Source organism: Vombatus ursinus, unplaced genomic scaffold (genome assembly GCF_900497805.2).
Source record: "Vombatus ursinus unplaced genomic scaffold, bare-nosed wombat genome assembly UNPS02004691.1, whole genome shotgun sequence".
Classification (NCBI taxonomy): Eukaryota; Metazoa; Chordata; class Mammalia; order Diprotodontia; family Vombatidae; genus Vombatus; species Vombatus ursinus.
This window is the reverse complement of record NW_020944469.1, coordinates 4070521-4090521: the sequence shown is the minus strand read 5'-3', so window position 1 is coordinate 4090521 and position 20001 is coordinate 4070521. Positions and strand designations below refer to the sequence as shown.

The 20001-nt window shown below is 46.3% G+C and overlaps 1 protein-coding gene across 1 annotated transcript in view; it reads right to left on the bottom strand.

Annotated features, from left to right (window-relative positions):
- Positions 1–9290: 9290 nt before the first annotated feature.
- The window catches only part of SH3BGRL (SH3 domain binding glutamate rich protein like), an 85973-nt gene continuing 75262 nt past the window's right edge, over positions 9291–20001 (bottom strand). The window contains exons 6-7 of the mRNA XM_027839754.1: positions 17469–17549; positions 9291–10966 (exon numbers count right to left, since the gene is read on the bottom strand). Of these exons, the coding sequence (XP_027695555.1) occupies positions 10934–10966; positions 17469–17549 (114 nt within the window). The 3' untranslated portion in view covers positions 9291–10933. The remainder of the gene's footprint in view (positions 10967–17468; positions 17550–20001) is intronic.

Genomic DNA, 20001 nt, shown 5'->3' with positions numbered 1-20001 from the left:
CTGCCATCTTTGTGACCTTGGGCAAATCACTCAACCCTTCCGCGCCTCAGTAAAACGAGGAGGGAGGGGGTGGACTAGATGAGCCCTCAAGACCCTTCCAGGTCTAGATCTAATAAGGATCTTGGATCAACCCTGAAGTTGCCACCTTGCAGAGAGAAAGGGATGGGGGTGGGGGAATCCAGTCCGACCCTCAGGTAGTTCCAAGGAGTAGACTGAGGTCCCTCTAAGGAACATCGACTTGGCCAAGGTCTCACTGCTAGAAAGCAGCAGGGTTGGGAGTCGAACCCAGGTCGGCTGATGCTCTGGGTTCGGTGACTGGGCTCATTCCCGTTCGCCAATACACTTCCCTGTTTATGAAGCAGGCAGTCACATTAAACCAGCTAAAGTGACCGAACCGTTCCTGTTCTCTAACGCCAGGCTTAGCCCCTTGATTGCCTGGTGGCTGGGCCTGTTCTGAACATGGGAGAGGAGAGGGGGAGGGGATAAAAGGAGAATAGGGAGGGGAAAGAGTAAAGAAGAGGACGGGAGACAGAAAGAAAAGAGGTGGGGAGGGAGGAGAGAGGGACGAGGAAGAGGAAGGGGGGGGAGAGAAGAGGGAGGAGCAGGGGCGCGCAGCCCACTGCTTTAGATAATTAACCGAGCAAACGCCAGCCCTCTGTCATCCAAAGATACTGAGAATTGAAAACAGAACCCCATTGTCCCTTGTTGACCAATCAAGGGTGTCTTGATTGGTTTCCCTTAGCAACAGGAGAAGTGGGTGAGGGAGGACGCCCCTGTTACCTTCAGGTCGCCACCAGTGAAGTAGCAGATCCCAAGCTATCCCTCAGACGTTGCAATGAACATCTCTAGCTCTTTATTAAAGTTTATTACATCAATCAGTCCCAGTCCTTAGAGAAAAGTGCAACAGGAGGAAAAAAGAAGAGCTGAGAGGAGGAAGGAGGTCATTATTCCCTCCCTGGGAGTCAGTCACTTTATCTGTAAAATGAGAAACCAATGCTGACCTCCCAGGGTCGTGGTAAAACATTCCTTGTAACTCCAGAGAAGTAGGTAGCCCTCCTTCATGTTGCTACCCTTTCCTCGGTTTACTCTGTTAGCTTAGAAATGTATTTCATCGGGTAAATATTCCTAGACACAGTTGCTTTCCCAGGGGCCCAATCATTTTCAGATCATCCCTGATGGAAATGGGAGGAACAGGGAGGCAGAGAACCTGAAGAAGGTTTGGCCCCAGAGCTGCCTCACAAGAAGCAAAAAGAAAACATTTGTCAGCCCGATGAACTGAGGCAGAATCAGGTAGAAGTAATGACTAGCATCTTCTCCATCTAGCACCCAGATGCCGTAGTCTGCTCCAGGCTGGAAAAATTAGCCTTAAAGTGCGCCGCGCGTGAAGGCATCTACAAGCGGGTAGGGGGGGGGGGGGTTGGGGGGGGGGGGGGGGGGGCTGGAATGCAACGTGGGATTTAAGCCCAGCGATTAGCTATATTGCCCAAAGTTGAGCAGTGATGTGACCTGTATGTTTCCAAAGGGCTGGTTTATTTATTTCACCAGCCCTCTTTCAGTAGGTGTGAGCTGGTTTTTTGTTTATTTTTTTAAATGCTTTTATAGTAGTATATGCTTTTCGTTTGTAAGAGGCAGTGTGGTGTCCTGGAAACCACACTATATTTGGAGTCTGAGGTCTACGGCTGAATCACAGCTGTAGCACTTCCTATATGTGTGACCTTGGGCAAGTCATTTTCATGCGTCAGTTTCTTCCTCTGTAAAATAAGGAAATGGATTAAATCAGAGGTATCAGACACACAGCCTCCACATTACTTGCTGTAACACTCCCCGCTGCTCCTGGAACTGTATTAACATGTAATTGGGGAAATATTAAATGAAATAAATCAAATACAGTGGAATATAGATAATGTAAATATGTGGTTTTCTAAGGCAACATGTGGCTGTAGGGATCTTTATATACAGTTTAGTTGCTCTGTTTTTATATGAGTTTGACACCACTGAATCAGATGATCTCTAAGATCCCTTCCAGCTTTCCATCATTGTATGATCCTAGGAAAAGGCTCCCTCCTGCCCACCCCACCCCACCCACCGGCCAAGGAGGAAGGGGGCCAGTATTCACAACCAAACTTCTGACCTAGCATGGACTCCCTGAGGTATCCTTTCCTTTCCCACAGCACAGGTCAGCACCCCTAAACCTCCTGAGGGTAGAAATCTCAATCTATGACATTTCTGCCCATCCTAGCCCAGCATCACCACCTTCTTGCCTGGAGTCCCTGCTTCCCCAAGTCGACCTTTATGGTTAGATATTCATTGGGAGTAGAAATTAATCTTTAAAAGAAAATGCTTTGGGATGAGGAAGTCAGGCCTGGAATGGAAGGGGGTGGGGGAGGATAGATACAATCACCCAGAAGACATCTCTGCTGCCCTCTTTGAAGTCATTACAAATTATCGTGTCGTAACACACCCAAAGGAAGGAGACCACATAGTGGCAACTTCGGAAACTTTTCAGCTATCCCACTGAAATATGTAGGCTTTTCTAAGTAGGAATGGGTTGAGTGGGATTTTACTTTTATCCTTCCTGTAAGTCAAGGCCAGCCATAAGCAAAAAGCCTGACAATGACTCGTGGGCAAAAAAAATAGCATTGAGCTGGAAAGGATGTGAAAGAAGAGGGAATTTGGAGGCAGAGCTTGGCGAGGACCTGGGCTTGAAACCCAGCTCTTTTCAAGTGGCCCAATCTGGGGCAAGAGTGATAATGATCTGCGGCAGCTAAGTGGCACAGTGGATAGAGTACTGGTCCTGAAGTCAGGAGGACCTGAGTTCAAATGTGACACTTGACACTTACTAGCTGTGTGACCCTGGGCAAGTCACTTAACCCCAATTGCCTAAAAAAAAAGTGATAATGATCCCCAGGATTTCTATACTGTTTTAAGGTTGGCACAGTGCTATACCTATGGTATCTCACTGGATCTTCACAATAGCTTTATGAAGTGGGTGTTATTATTCTCCCTTTTCACAGATAAGGAAACCGAGCCCAAGTGATGTTAAGTGACTTGTAGAGTCACACAAACAGGAAGTATAGGAGGCAGATTTGAATTCAAGTCTTCCTGGCTCCGGGTCTGGCACTCCATCCACTATGCTATCTAGGTACTTCAAGTCCCAACCTCTCCAAGCCTCACTTTTCACATCTGTAAAAAGGGTATACCAACACTGAAGCCACCTGCCTGTGCAAACGATGCTCTTTAAACTTTGAGGCATTAGGGAAATAAGCCATTTCCCTAGAATCCTAGCACCCCAGAGGCCCTTAGCAATAATGCTCATTCACCTGCAATATGAAATCGAATCTTTGTCAGTTGCTCTGGGCCCAGATCAGGGAATTTGAACTGGGGAATCCCCCAAGTTCCTCTTAAAGGGGGCTGTTCACAGCCTCCTTTCCATACACTGGTTTTACTGAGGCCACTGGGAAGGGGGAAAGCTGTTCGACTCTGCTCCTTGGCTCTGTATCTTTCCAGGTGAAGCAAAGATAATCTGCTTTGTAGACAGCAGCCACATGAAATACGAGTTAATAGACATATCAATCAATGAAAAAATCCTTCAAGAAATGAGGACAAAGACTGGCAACCCCAAGGCTCAGCACCCCACCCTGCCGCTAGATATTCAACAGAGGTGACTAGTGTGGAATAAGAATAAAGCCTGATGTGGGTTTTGGGTTGTGTATTTTTTTTTGCTTCTGCTTTTTCTTATGAGATCATAGATAGGTGGGAGGAGTTCTGCATTTCTAGGGTCTTGAGGACCAAGAGCAGGGTTCCCCATCTTCTAGAAAGGCATAATTACTGCCCTAGGAGAAGTGCAGTCTGCAGAGGGTGACGGCTGCCCACCAAACCGTCTTGATGTTTCCTTGTGCTATGAGGATGTCCTGCCATGGACACGGTCCCTGGTAGGTCCGACCAAGCCCCAAAGGCCTTGTGTATGGGTATGGGTATGGGTATGCCTTTGAGGAGCCATCCACCCAGCAAAGCCCGGCTTGGATAATTCTAGGAAAGCTAAACACCAGGTGATGAAAGCTTAGGTCACAGTGGTCCGGGAAACAAAGGATAATCAGCACTCCCATATGTAGTGTACAAGATGCCCCTTGGGCTTTTTTTTTTTAAGATTTTTTTTTTTATATGAAAGCCGTTTGGGAGGGGGAAGGGAAGGAAACTTGGGAGAGACATGTAAAAGACTTGCAAAAACTTCAAGCTCTTTATGTTGCAAAAGCCGTTTCATCATGTTTTTGTGTTAAGTTTAGAAATAGGATCTGGTGACATATGTACTCTATGGAAACTCCCCGATAAGAAAGAGGACCATATTTTGTGAATACTTGGGTAGTAGGCTAATTTGGGAGTGTATCAAGACACTTCAGTTGAAGGAATGCCACCTCACTGAATATTATCGGCATTAACACAACAATTCTATTTTAATTGCTTTCAGAACTTGGAAATGTTTATTAATGCAAATCAATGAAAAGAGATCTATGAATTCCTGAGGCTGTCAGCAGTGAAAAACTGAAGATATGGAAATATCCAGACAGGGCTGCTTACCCTTCTAGCTCTCTAATTCATTGCTCTGTAATGCAATCTTGTATTTTTCCTGTTAAAGTCGTGATAGAGATTGTGTCGCGGTGACTCCAACCTGTGCCACTTTGGCATTCCGATTTTATAGAAAAACAAGAGGCGATGTGGCGTGGTGGAAAGAGGGTCAGCCTTGCGATCAGGAAGCCCTGAGTTCAAGTCCTGACCCTGACACATACTGGCAGCGTGAAGGAGGGCACATCACTTAACCTCTTGGTGATCCAGGCAACTCTCTGACACTGCGACTAGTAGACAAGATTCTGATCTGCAGGTGAAGGGAGTCTCCGCACTGGGAGGCCCCTACACTGATGAAATCACAGATCCACCCCGCCCCCCTGCTCCAAAATAGAAGGGATTCTTCAAACCATCATCGAGGCAGCATCGTTTTGGCTCTGAGGCCATCACTGTCATCAAACTCTGAAAGGGTCATTTACACAGGGGAGATCAAATTATGCTTTGATATAGCCTTCAAGGGCTATCTACATGGAGACAAGAATATCAATTTTTGAACATTTGAAGACTTTCCAATCTGATTTTAGTTCACTGCTCTTTAAGTATTTGAGTCACTCTCCATATCTGTGTCTTTGTGTCTGTCTCTATCTCTCTGTCTCTAGCTCTCTCTCCATCTCTGTTTCTTTCTGCTCTCCTACTCTGTCTCTTTCTCTGCATTCTTCACCTGTCTCTTCTCTCTATGTATCTCTCTCCATGTCTGTCTGTCTTTATCTCTCTCCATCTCTCTCTGTTTCCATCTCTCTGGCTCTCTCTGCTCTTTCTCCATATCTCTCTCTGCTTTCTCCAGCTCTCTGTCTCTTCTGTCTTTGTCTGTCTCTCTCCATCTCTCGGTTTCTCTCTACTCTCCCTCCATCTCTGTCTCATTGTCTGCTGTCCATCTCTCTCCGTCCCTCTGTCTTTCTCTCCGTTTCTCTCTGCTGTCCCTCCGTCTCATTCTCTGCTCTGTCCCTCTGTCTCTGTTCTCTCTTGATCTCTCATACACACACAAACACATCCATGCCTCTGTGTCTGTCTCTCCATCTTTGTTTTTTCTCCATATCTTTCTCCACCTCTGTCCCTTCTCTCTATATATCTCTCTCCATCTGTCTTTGTCTCTCTCCATCTCATTTTCTCTGCTCTCCCTCTTTCTCTGCTCTATCCATCTCTCTCTGCTCTCGATGTCTCTCCATCTGTTTCTCTCTGCTCTCCCTCCCTCTCTGTCTCATTCTCTGCTCTGCCCGTCTCTCTCTGCTTTCTCCACCTCTTCGTCTCTTCTGTCTCTATATCTCTGTGTTTCTCTCTGCTTTCCCTCTGTCTCACTCTCTGCTCTGTCCATCTCTCTGCTGTCTCTCCATCTCTCTTGCCCTCTGTCTGTCTCTGTCTCTCCTAAACACTACCCACTAAAGTCCTCCTCTGGATCTGAGCCCCTCTCCATTGCATCATGGAATGGTTTCACGTGAAGGTTCCACACAAAAATGAGATGATCTGCCTGTGATGACAAATGGCTTGATCAAATGCCCTGCCTGCTGGTAGTGAGTAAAGCATTGGACTAGGGGTCGCTAGAGTTTAGCAATGTGCTTTGCATATAGCAAGCACTTAATAAATGGAGTCTTGGGTTCAAATTCTAGTCTGGCTGCTTGTGGTGTGTGTCAGTGACCTTGGAAACATAGCTTCCCCTCTCTGGTCTCAGTTTCCTCCTCCGTAAAATGAAGAGATTGGACTAAATCTGAGGGTTCTTCGATCTCTAATAGTCCATTATTCTATGAGTAAATGCCTGCCTCGGAAACTTTAAGCAGGACTTTGATGGGAAGGACATAGACTGGGGAGAGAGGAAGGTGGTTCCTTCAGTCCTACTTGGGGAAAGTCCAAGAGCTAAGCAGCCAGTGCCCCATTTAACCGTTTTGCGCCATTCCTAGAAAGAAGGCTAACTCTGATCTTTTAGTCAGTCACTGGGTTTAACAGACAGGATCTCAGTAATAGGGTTTTGGTTTTCCTAAATTACTCATGTAATTTGTTGCTTCAGAGCTCCATCTCAACATGCCTAGGGACCTTAATTCAAGTTAAGAAATGCAGATTTATTCAAGTATTCTCCATCCTGACTGGATACGGAATTAAAAAAAACAAGAAATGTACCCCCTTGACAGTAAGGCAACTCAGCATATAGGATGGGCTTACTTAGAGAATTTCCACAAGCAATGCATATACTGTGCTTCTTAGATTGGCACAAGGGAATTGTGAATTTCTGCTGCCATGGCAACAGCAGCATTCAGGGCCCCAGGCTCTCATTTATAAATTCAAGTCAACGAGAAGAAAAGGTTTGACATCTTGAATTTTTCCTTACAGCCAACTTTTCAAGAACACATTTTATATATGGAAGGATACTTGTAGCAAGGGGCCTGAAAGGGGGGGGGCATAAGAATGGAATGAATGTTTTTTTCCCTCAGCTCTAACCCAACCCCCAGCCACTCACTTGTCTACCACTGTGGGCTTTAAGCATGGCAGGAAGGAGAAAGGAGAGGAAGGGGAAAAGGCAGCCAAGGGGGAAAGAGGAGGGGAGGAGTAGGGAGAGGAAGAATGAAAGAAAAGCAAGCATAGGTAGGGAGGGGGGGGAATTAAAGGGATTGAAAGAGATTAAAAAAAACCCCTGCTACCCTTCCATTCCACTGCCCCACCCCCCAACCCTCTCCCACACACGTACCCCAGGAGCCATACAGCAAACGGGTCCAGGAAGACGGTGAGCCTTTGAGGAGCTCAGTCCTCTCCTGATTTTGAGAAATAAATTTTGGCAGAGGGTGGTCAAGGTGTAAAATAACTGCATTTAAGGAATTAGTCATCCCACAGGTATAGTTACATTTTAATAGGGCCTTGGGAGAGAGTGGCATAATTGTAAATGGCATGCTCATTACTTGGCACTTTGGGGGCATATTTCCAAACATCTCGGGTTGGACTGGACCTAACTGAATTTTTTATACACATGTATACATATATGTATATATGTATCATTGTATATAAATATATGTGTATCTATATCTATGTATCTTTATATATATATATATATCTCATATCTATATCTACATATCTTTATGTATATATTTAAACCCTTTCTGAAACAAAAAAGGGGATGGTGCTAAGTTAGATGGAATATTACAATCCCAGGAATGCTACTTAGGTAGGAATCCATATTTTCATTTGTGAAATAGAAGGGGTGGAGGAGTATATTTCTGTTCATATTTAGGGCCAGAACAAAGAGTCCAGACAATGGAAACATCGAAAATGTGAAAGCATCTACAAGAGTTTTATTGGAATGGTAAATCATTTGTTTCAAAGCAAAGCTATTTCTATTTAGGCGAAAGAAGAAAAAAAAAAGCCGGGGAGAAGGGGGAACAATTGGAATCGGTCATAATCGAATCAGAAGCACAACACAGACAGGCAGCGGCTTTTCCCTGGCCTCGCCTTGCTTTGGATTCCACCCTCCCCCCAGAGAACCCCCGGCGCTCGGGCACTGATGCCAGGGCCTTTAGCTACTCAGAAGCAAGTCCGTTTTATTCCCTCAGGCACCTATGGTTCTTAACCTGGGGACCATGGATTCCCAAGGGACCTGTGGGTCGATTTCTGGGGCCTCATGAATTTGGGTGGGAAAAAAATGCATCTTTATTTTCATTAACCTCTCACTGAAATTTAACATTTCCTTTAATCGGGAATTTTTTTAAAAAATCATTCTGAGAAAAGGGTCCACAAACTTCAGCAGAGTGCCTACAAGGTCCATGACATCCAAAGGTAAAAACTCCCTCCTAAAGCATGAGCACAACCTGTAGATAATGAAGCTAACAGCCCTGCTCTGTTGTCCTCCAACCTGATGGAATAAATCTGTTTCAGAGAAAAATATTAGCTCAAATACCTGAAATTCATCTTTTTAGATCAATGGGCAATCAACAGATCTGATCCACCCAAAAAGTAATATGCCATGATCTCCCCTAAAAATCCGACATCAGAGGGGAGGTTTTCTGGGGCAATATGATTTTCTTTTCTCATCAAAACTTCCCCTACCATTCTGGTTTTCACTTTCTTGGCTACTTTATCAGACCTGGCTATAGGGGACACAGCTAAGGAAATAAAGATGTACCCTTCAGTATGAAACCCAAATAACTGGGCAGGGAAGACAGTCATATTTTTTTCCCTTTGGATGAATGTGCCGCTTTATCAGTGGTAAGCCACTTAGCTGGAGGCCAGCCACTCCACAGAATCCCCTCCTTTGGCTAGCTGCCTCCCTTGAGACCAGTACGGAGTTAGAAGCACAGCCAGACAGGGTTCACTTTTGCATGGGAGATCAGGCTAGGTACAGGGACTGGACTTTTGATTTCATTGAGATCTGGAATATGTGGAAAGTCCTACCAATGCAGGCTGGCATCTTCTCCACGACTTAAAAGTCTTCAAGAGTTGCCCAGAGCCCAGAAGGGTTAGGTGACTTGCCCAGAGCCATACAGTCAGGATGGGTCAGAGGGAGGACTTGAACTCAGGTCTTCCTGGCTTTGAGGCCAGCTCGCTAGCCACTAAAACCTGTTGCCCTCTCCTGCAAGGAAGTGGAGCAAAATCATTTGGGGCCCAAACATTTCCTGTCCGTTAGAATCTGATCCAGATACCCCATGTCCCCCAGCATTCTTGAGGCCATAATGCACACACAAATCAGTCGAACATTTGTTCTTGAAATGTCTTTGTTGATGGCAACTTCAGAAGCCTGACGAGCAAACTTAGAAAGGAATATTTAAACAGTTTTCTTTCCACTGTTTCCTGTTCCCCTCCCTCCCCCTCAGAAGAAACCACATACTATTCATCTGGCATTACTCCTATTCATTTCAGATCCCCAGCAGTCTGTAATTTCTGTTTCTAAAAATGTTGATCTCACTTTAAAGCACTGTGCCTGTGTTGAACCTCCATAAACAATGCCATATATTCATTACATGTTGGTTTTGGCAAACAACACAGCAATGCATACGGCGCAGGGTAATAGAAAGTCACTTAAGGGAAAATGGGGGTGCCCATGGGGTGCTTTTAGTAGCAAAGGCTCTATGGTAAGAAAACTGCTCCCTAAGTAAGTGATGGAGGCCATATAGCTCCTTGCCCTTTTATCAGCCTCGAGGGTTATGGTTTTAAATTGGTCCCTTGGTTGAATGGATACTCTTATTGGACGTTTGCTATTATTGAAGTGTAGAAAAGATAAATCTATCTAAACTTAATGTACTCATGAAAAAATATGCTTCACGTGCTAAGAAAATGCATTTGCACAGTTGAGTTTCTAATTCCTATTTGCCAATTTTTGGAGCTTAGTGCCCTGGTGATGTGTCGTTTGAAAACTGAAAGGGAAAAAACAACAATCTACAAAGCCACGGTACCAATCATCACCTGGGGAACGTTTGCTTCTTAGCTCCTCCCATGGAAACTCAGGCTCCTTGGGCAATGATTTTCTGCCTGTTTTCAGCCACGTAATTGAAGGATTCTGTAGCACCCATGTTGACTCAAAGCCCAAGGGCCCAATGCTCAGACACAGACCAGTCTTTGCACACACAACCTTGAAAGAGAAGATTAAGCCTCAGCTGCGGGGGGGAGTCAGGCAAGGGACCCGTCACCTGGATGTTTTTCTGACTTTTCAGTGGAAAGGGGTTTCTTTCTGTTGATCGCCAAAATGAGCAACACAGGGCTACGCTAAGGAGCCCCGAGAGTATGTGCCATGCACAGTACACAGCTTCCATCTACAAAAGAACTGGAATATCGGAATGGCCATAAGTCATCATGACAAGTGCCAAATGATAAACATTGCTTATGGCTTCTTTAAAAATCACCATAGAAACACATCAAAATTGTACACAAGTACTTGTTTGGAAAAATCCAGGAGGGCACCGAGGCATCGAATCAATTAGACAGATCCTCTTCCCCTCCCCATTTTATTTTGGTTTCTCATATGCTTAACAACAGGAGCTCTAGAGATATTTAAGCTGCAGTAACAATAAAAATAATAACATAAAAAAGAGGTTTTTGCACTACGATTAAAAAAAGGGGGGGAGGGGTCACGGATGCCCAGACAGATCACAACACCACTCCATCACATCTACTTGTAATTTTACAATAATCATCTCCCAGAAGCTCTAACCATATAACATTCACATTTTAATCATGTATTCCATTGGTTATCGTTTGGACGCCGAGCACACCAAGCAACAAATTGATGCTGGAGACATGAAGCCTATTGTTTTCCGGAAGCCAAGATCATTTTGCTATTTTAGAAAAGCAACTGCGGTGGCGAATCCCTCACAGGAGGCATAGGGCCAGAAGGCAGAAGGGTTCACGCTTGCTGCTGTGCCAGGGCTTGGGCTTCCTAAAAGACAAAGATGAAGTCAATTAAAATGCCCCCCAAACAGCTGCCTGGAGTTATGAGGACTAAATAACCACCAAGTTCCCTACATTCCTGGACACTAGTTGCTCAGAAAGTAATTGTAGTTGAGCCTACTGATGATCATTCATAAGTTCAGAAGGAAGTGCCACCTTCCAGTTCATACCAGTTTATAAATTTTTCAGCTTATAAGCTTTACAACCCCAGAAGCTAGGAAGGGTGAGGATTATTAAACCCATCGTAGGGATGCTCAAACTGGGGGTCACAGAGGTAAAGTAATCTGCCCAAGATCACACGGGGAGTTAAGTAGCAGAGTCAAGGCAACCCCAGACCTTCTGACTGCAAGTCTACTGCCCAAATGTAAATGAGAAATCAACAGCCTTTTATGTGGCAGTCTCTAATTTCAGAAACTTGTAACATCCCTTTGCCACAACTCCAAACCTCCTCTGATGCTTTGGTGAGGCCTGGAGGTGGCTCTAGGGTGTTGAAGACTATACCAATGGAAATCTCAGAGCCTGAGGAGATGGAGCCTGGGGCCCAGCCCAAGGGCTAGAGGGCTGGTCACAGAAGCTCCAGACAGTGTCATAGAAGGAGGTGCTTGGAGGGAACACCTGCAACAACAGGCCTTCTGAGCAACTGTCCAGATGTCTGCCTCCACTGGGCTCTCCCCACGGTCCATGCAGATACCCCAGCAAGGGAGTACACGATGTCAAACATGGTGTAGGTTTGCAACAAGCCACTCATGAGCCTGGTGACTCAAACATCTGTAATGAGTCAGCCTGCTGGGTAATAAAGAACAAAACCCTTGCAGTTGAAAAGAGGCTGGGAAAGATGCCTGGCACACATGTAAGGACCAGTGATGGTGCTGGCAGGCAGCTTTCTATCTCTTGACAGCACAGAATATCCTGGTGGAACTTCTCCATCTTTCACAAGGCCAAATGAAATGCACACATTTCCTTCTTCACTGCCCTTTTATTTTTTAAGGAGGATGGGGGGGGGAGGTAAAGAACCCGGCAGCCAGAGGTGAGAACATTCATTGTCTGTCCTGAAGGGACCTAACAAGTTTGAGAAAGACAACGAGTGTAAGAGAAAAAACAATCCACTGGCTTTAGGTTTGAATATTGGTTCTGTCTCTTATTACCCATGAGATCTCGGGTGAGGCCCTTCCCTTCTGTGGGCTCTAGTTTCCTCATTTGGAAAATGAAGGGGCTGGACTGGACGGTGTCTGAAGTTCCTTCCAGCCCTAACTCTGTGAGCCCCTGATCACATGAACCAAAAAAGAACAGGAATCTTTGGTAAAAGAGCACACCAATGCTCCCCATCCCAGGCAGGACAGAAAAGCAGAAACTCAACCTGAACAGAACAGCACCAGGAACTTTAAAGAAGGGAGAAGAAATAGAACAACGCGACCAGATTGGGCTAGACATGCGCCTCCCTCCGCGGCAGGCTGCCTGTCGGAAAGTATAAACTTCGATGTGAAAATATTTAGACAGAAGCTCTATTGAAGGTGGGCAGGAAGTCCCTGGGGTTTCAGCTCCAAAGGTGAGCCGTTCTAGAGAGGCCGCTTCTGGTGCGTTTGGCAGATGCCAAGTGCCAAGAGAATGGGGGCCCAAGGGCTCATTAAGACATAACACTGTAGTTCCCCCATTGCCTGGGGGGAGGGGGCTGTGATTGTCTGAAGCCAGTGTGTCTCCAGGATGGAGAGCACGCAGGTCGACTCCAAAAGAGGCAGGGTAGCTGGCTTAGAATCCTGTCTCCGACACTTAAGATCGAGTGAGCACAGAGAAGTCATTTCATCTTGCTGAACCTCAGTTTCTTCATTTGTGAAATGAGGCTGTCCTACCTCCCTTCCTCCCAGGGTCCCAGGGAAAGCATTTTTGAAACCTTTCAGTGCCATGGAAATGTGAGTTATCTGCCATCAGGAATTCCACTTGGTCTATTTCACAAAATTTCACAAACAATCAGTGTTGGGGGGTGTCATTGAGCAAGAATATTAAAAAAAATGAAATAAATTGTAACCCCAAATATTAGGAAAACGGACATTACTCAGCAAGGAACACAAGGTCCTCCTAATTTAGAGGGGTGAGAAACTAGGACTGCACATTAACGCTATGGCTGGCTACGTCTCTAAGGCCAGGACTTAGCCAGTACTGGATGGCAAAGTCCCATCTGCTTTGGGGGCCCCAGACCACCTTGGTGCCAATCAAGCAGCCTGGCTGCAGGAGCAGCGAGCTGGGTAAAGGTGCCACCTGCCTATGGCAGCCCAAGGAAGGCCTCTACTATGGCTGGCCAGTGGCCCATAGACACACAGTGTCTGTTTCCTACCTTCTCTTCCTTGTCATTTTTCTTACCTCAGTAGCTGGGCCTTGATTAACCAGAATGCTCAGGGAAATGGGGCTTGTGGTTAAATATAACTTTCTGGGTAAGTGAGTTGGCCTCAAATTTCCATTTCAATTCTCGTAAACAATGTTTCTAAGCAGCGTTAGTGAGGAAAACCCAGGGGTTAGGGTTGATTTTTGTCTCTGCTGAGCACTGGGCTCATTGTCCATGGAGAGGGGAAGGAGCTGGGGCTGGATCTGCACACGGCCAAGCTAAAATGTTCGTATGGCAAATTCAACTTAAAAGTGTGTCCTGTGTCCAGGTTTTGTTTTCTTTGGTTTTCCTGGTTGTTAAACACTCTTCCCCATGGTATCCCTCTCTCTCCACTCACCCATGCCCACCCCTATTCCAGATCCTCATCACCTGCTCCCACATTACTGCAATGGGCTTCTAGTCAGCCTCCCTGCCTTAAGTCTCTCCGTACTGCACGTACAGCTGCCAAGGCCATTTTCTTAAAGCTTAGGTCTGACCATGTCATCTTCATCTCTCTCCTTAACAAACTCTAGTGGCTCCCTATTACCTACCTCTAGACCAGATTAAAAACTCCCCTGTTTGGTATTTAAAGCTCTTTACGACATGGATCTTATATTTTACTCCCCTTTACACATTCTATGATCCAGCTATACTGGTTTGCTTGCAAGTCCCTGAACATGACCCTTCGTTTCCTACCTCCATGCCTTTGCACTGGCTGCCCTCCATGCCTGCAGGGCTCTGGTCCCTCACCTCAGCCTCTTAGTTTCCCCGAAATCCTTCAAGTCTCAGTTCAAATCCCCCCTTGTAGAGGAAGTCTTTCCTTCTCCCCTCCCCACCCCCCATAGTGTCTTCCTGTTGAGATCACCTTCCACTTATGCTGTATTTATCTCATGTGTATCTTGTAGGTATCTAGTTATTGCCAAGTCATTTCCTTCATTACAGTGGAGCTCTGTGAGGGCAGAGACCATTTGTGTCTTTCCTTTGTATCCTCATTCAACCCAGAATCTAGTAGGTACTGCTTAAACACTTGGTGACTTACAGACCAACACCAGAAGTAGCTTTTCTTGAATAAATTCCTACAATCAACGTTTTCTGCTCCGACCCCTCCTCCCCCCCCCCCCCCCCCCACATCTAGTTATCTGATCATTCTGGTTAGTTGTTTTTTGGTTAAAATGAAGTTGTACCATATTGAGAAAAGTGCTCTTTTTTCAATGCTGCTGTTTTTAAGTCCTATCAAGCTGAAGGAATGGCTTGGGGCACGGTTGCTTAGAGATCACATGACCACTCCCCTTGTCCAGGCCTTGATTACCTCTTGACCAACTGTTGCAATCACCTCGGAGCTGGCTTCTGAGCTTTACCCTTTCCCAAAATAAGCTTGCTGGAGCCCCAGCTGACCACGATGCTCCCTACTCACCAATCTCCAGGAGCCATCACTGCCTTGAACAAGCTCCTCTGCTAGCCACTTCAAGCACCGGCCTCCCATCTTGGTCTCCAAGTTTACTTCACGTCACTCCCTTTCCCACAAATTACCGTGTACCTACTGTGTGCTTATTTATCTGGGAGCAAGGATGGAGACATCATCTAGGAGCTGCCTTTTAGCTCTTAAGCCCATGTTCCTAAGCAAAGATGACACGGAGTCTGCAAGAAAAACTAGACTGGAATCCGTCATGGGCCTCAAGAAAGTCCCCTCCAATGGGGGCTGGGCCATCAAAGTGCCCCCAGCTTGGCCACATGCCATGAAGCTTGTTCAAAATTTACTTGTCTTTTTATAGAACAGCCTTCCAGAAATTTCTTCATAGAACACGATGGGTTCTATAACCGATTAAGGCTCCTCAAAGTCCAGGCATACGTAGTTACTGTACCAGTCAAACAGTAAAACAAAGGGGCCCTAAAGTGAGTCAGCTGTGAGGAAGGAAGGAAGGAAGGAAGGAAGTGAAAGGAGGGAGGGAGGGAGGAAGGAGGGAGGGAGAGAGGGAAGGAAATGAGGGAGGGAAAGAGAAAGGAAGGAAGAAAATAAGCATTTATGAAGTGCCTACTACATGTCAGTCACTGTGCTAAGCTCTTTTTACAAATATTACTTCATTTGATCCTCACAACAACCCTGGGGATAAGTGCTATTATTATGCTCACTTTATGGTTGAAGAAAATTAGACAAACAGAGGTTAAGTGACTTACCCAGGGTCACACAGCTAATAAGTATCCGAGGCCAAATTTGAACTCAGCTTTTCTCGACACCAAACCTAGCACTCTGTCCCTTGTGTCACCTAGCTGCCCCTTAGGGTACAGAGCATTTGATCTTGAATCAGAAGGCCCCAGTTGGAATCCTCGATCTGTCGCAGCTCATCCCCCATCTGCACGCCTGGCACTGGCTAGCCCGCCATGGCTAGCAGGTTTTGTCTCGTCACCTCTGCCTCCTCGTTTCCTTCCCTTCTGCAGGAGGCCTTTGGCCGGCTCCCCCTCTGAGATGACCTCGCAGCCCCTCTGTATGTTCTACATATGTGTTGTTTGCCTGTCGTCTTCTTCCCCTTCAGAACGTGAGCTGCTGGAGGCCAGGTTCTGTGTTTTTGCCTTTCTTTGCATCCCCAGTGCTTGGCACAGTGCCTGGCACACAGCACACACATAATAAATGCTTGTTGACTTGACTGACTGCTCTGGTCCTCAGTCTCCTCCTCTGTAAAATGAGGGAGATGATTCCTAAGGTCCTTTCCAATTCTAGAGTATATCATTTTACTTATGAGAAATAACAAATGCATCTGAGGAACTAGCTTTCTGGAAGCAATATAGATGAGAGAAATCCTCAAATCACAGGATATTAGAGAGCTCAAAGGGGCCTGAGAAGCCCCTTGGATATCCAAAGCCTCATAGCTATGAACGCCTCTGTGGTCTCCTGGTACAGGAGAAGGAGTGCCACATTTGGAGTCAAGTGAGCTGGGTTCTAATCCTGGCTCCACCCCATGATGCCTCTGTGAACTGGTGCAAGTCACTTAACCTCTCTGAGCCTGGTCACTCATCTGTCAAACGGAGACAGGACTGTTACAAAAACTCAAACGAGATAATGTTTGTAAAGCACTTCGTAGGACTTCAAGCACTATATAAATGTCACCTATAATTAGTGACCTAATTTGAAATCACAGATCTGAATAACAGAGCAGCAGTGGCAGTAGTAGTAGTAGCAGCAGCAGCAGTAGTTGCAATGATGATAACGACTGACATTTTGATAGCACTTTAAAGTCTGTCACACTTGAGCCTCTTAGCGGTGCTGTCCAACACATACACATACACATACACACACACACACACACACAACCCCTGACCTACAATTCACTAAAAAGCTATCCATTGATGCCCCTTGGCTTGAGTATCACTAATACATTTACACAGCAAAGTCTCTGAAGACTTAAATTAGACAGAGCTTAAAATAGGACATTTCGTCCATGGGAAAAGCCAGTTTGGCAAGGAGTAGACTTGGTAGGGTGACTCAGATCAGCACCCTATGGTCTCCAGTGAAAGCAGTAAGCATGTCAAGCCCGCCTCTCCACACTGAAGGCAGAGTTCCCCATCAGCTGCACTGCCTAGCAGGGAAATATGGAGATATCGTCAAGGGGCCATTCATTGTGGTCTTTGTTTTTGGCTTTGTCTCTTTGATTCGGGCTCTCCTGGGATGACACATTTGAAAAGGAATCTGCCTTTGGCAAGTAAAAGGTCCCAACTTCAGCCAGCAGTTCACTGGCCAGATTTTGAACCCCAGGGCTCACTTGTCAGGCTCGCCAATGTATCCATGTGTAGCATTTCTCTTCACATGCTGCCAAGAAAATGACCACGGCCTGGGACACACGTTGTGATTGAGGAAGGGACACAACAGCTCTAATAATGGAATCTTTAACATTCTTTGTCAGCTGGCCAATGGGAAGCTGGCTGCCTTCAGGAGCTTGGTGGACAAGTCTCACTGTCACCTCTCTTCGCCTGGGATGTGATGGGTCACGTTTGGCTGTCTAGTCAGGGTGGACAGGATTGCCAGGATTGCCTTGCATTTGGGAGGAGTCAGGATTGCGAGTTTGGGATGGTCTCTCAGTAGGACTGTTATACAACATCAGAAATCATCATCTGTCAACTAGGACTCAGAAAGAGAGCCTACCTTTGACCCAGGTGGGGCTGTCAAGCCCAAAAAGGCATACACTGCATTATTTTCTCTGGCTTCAAAGAAGGCATCATAATCCTAAGTGAAGAAGAGAGCAGACAGAATTAGGAGTTGAGGACCATGAAGGAAACAGCAGGAACGGGCTGATTTTGGTGGTCCCATGATACTTTGTCCTTGCCGCAGAGTGATCTCGATGCCACGGTGCTAAGCAAAGGGCAAAGCTTGGGCCTACAGCAGTCCTGGGGGCTTTGGAGGCAAAGCAACTTGTGAATGCCTTCCTCCAGCCCATGTCTAATTTTTTTTTTTTTTTTTTTTGCTTTTTGGTGAGGCATTTGGGGTTAAGTGACTTGCCCAGGGTCACACAGCTATAAGTGTCAAGTGTCTGAGGCCAGATTTGAACTCAGGTCCTCCTGACTCCAAGGCAGGAGCTCTATCTACCGCACCACCTAACTGCCCCCCATGTTTAATTTCAAGCCATTTTGGACAGTTGCATCTTGGCGGAACCCTACAATATCTCTGTGAACAGCAGTTCCCTCTTCCTTCTGCTTAGAAGTGGTCTTCCCCTAGTCTACTTCTCTCCTATCATCAATCAGAGAAGAAATGTTCACCAGAAGCCCAGCTAGTTTGAGCTTCTGGGGAGGTCCTTAGGCAAAGGATGGAGAGAGTGGGTACTGACTTTAGATCCCTGTGAGGGGCATCTGGGGACCTGAGCAACAGCAATCAGATTTTTGAGAAGTCAGAAGCCAGGCTAAACCAGGGCCTGGAAGACTGAGGGTGGCTGGAGGTGTGGTTACAATCATTGTTATCCTGCCAAGCCCACAGACCTTCTCCTAAGTGACTGAAATAGTCACTCAAACAAGGCCGTAGGACACAACCCAAACTGAGCCAACCTAGTAAACAAGTGGCATTTTCAGATCTTCCCTGGAATATGAAAAACTGCAGCAAAGTAAGCCTGCTGTTCTGCCTGACTTATTAGTAGTAAAGAAGCAGTCCTGACAGGTTTTCGTCTCCAAGATGACCTCCCTCACAGCTTGCCAAGGAGGACCGAGGATCCCCACACACATAATACAGCCAATGTTTAGGGCCCCCCTGGGGCTAGAGGTGCCTCACCCAACAAGAAGCCCAAGCAGTCATTACTCTCTTATTCTTGGCTCCTTTCAGCAAGGAGGGGCTCGCTTTTGCCACATTCAAAGTTTTCTCCAGAAATCAAGGCATTCATTTATAAGCAATGTATTTCATCAAAGGCACCCCCAACTGCCATCAACGCCATCTAGCCTTTGAGGGAGGGAGGTAGTGACACCTCCAGATGTGAAGCTAGCTGACTCCTGACATCAGTGGCCCATAAACAGTTCAAGACAAATCGTGGAATTTTACAGGGGGGGACAGCTAATCGAACCCATACCCAAAAAGGAATCTGCAAGTCGGCATCTAGGCCCTGCTTGAAGACCTCCAGTGGGGGCAGGGGGGGCCCATCACCTTACCTCCCCAAGCAGCCTCTTGTACTCTGGGATAGCTCAAATGATGAGGAAGTGCTCCCTTACATCAGGGCTTAATTTGTCCCTTTGCAACTCTGACCCTTTGAGGCCTAATAGACTAAGTCTAATCCCTCTTCTACCCATAATACCTGACTTGAGAGTAACCTTGAACCTCTACTGTTGAAAAAAAAAAAAGTCTTCTCCAGACTTGGCCCAGAAGTCATTTTTTGTTGACTGTCTCCAAAGCAGCAAACACACACCACCTTGGCCTCCAGTAACAACAGTGAAGACAGGCAGCTTTCCTGCTAGTTCAGAACGGGATCAAACCCTGGTCAGGGGCTCCTGCTACAGTCTGAGGATCAGGCTAAGACCCCTTTGTCACATGCTGGATGCTCAGGGCCACAAATCTAGGGAAATTTGAAAGATGCCTTCCAATTCTAAGCTTCAGTAGCACTTGAGACATGAAAGAATTGAGGTTTTCTCAAAGAAAACAAATCTTTTTGTTTTTCCTACCTGAAAACGAAGCTGGTGAGCCTTGGATTGCACCAGCACAAGACAGATGAGATCCCCAGGCCTTTCCTAATAACTGACAGACTCTCTTGTGGAAAAAAGCTGGTCGTGCCAGCTTGGGCTCGGGTTCTTTCCTGGCACTTCTCCCCCGGCTGTGGCTGCTGCTGCAGATTGGCAAGGGGAAGAACAAAAACTGCCCTCTCCTGCCCTCCTCAATAAAGACCAGTGGCAAAGAAGGGGGAGGTTAATGGATGTGAAAACATCCATCTGGGCACAGGAACCGGAGCGAGCCAGGGAGGGAGCTAGCCAGGTCTCCCTTTGTCTCAAGGCCAATGGTGCTTACCTGGGATTTCTCTGCACAGAGGGGCCATTTAACAAACAGCTGTTGAACTGAATGACATTCGGCCGCTTTAGAATTATTTTAGGTGCTTAATAAGCACCTGTAGACTTGGATGTCCATTTTGTCTCTCCAATTAGACTGTAAGCACCTCAAGGGCAGGACCGGTGTTTTCAACCTCCTCTTATCTCTACCTGCTGGGGCTCAG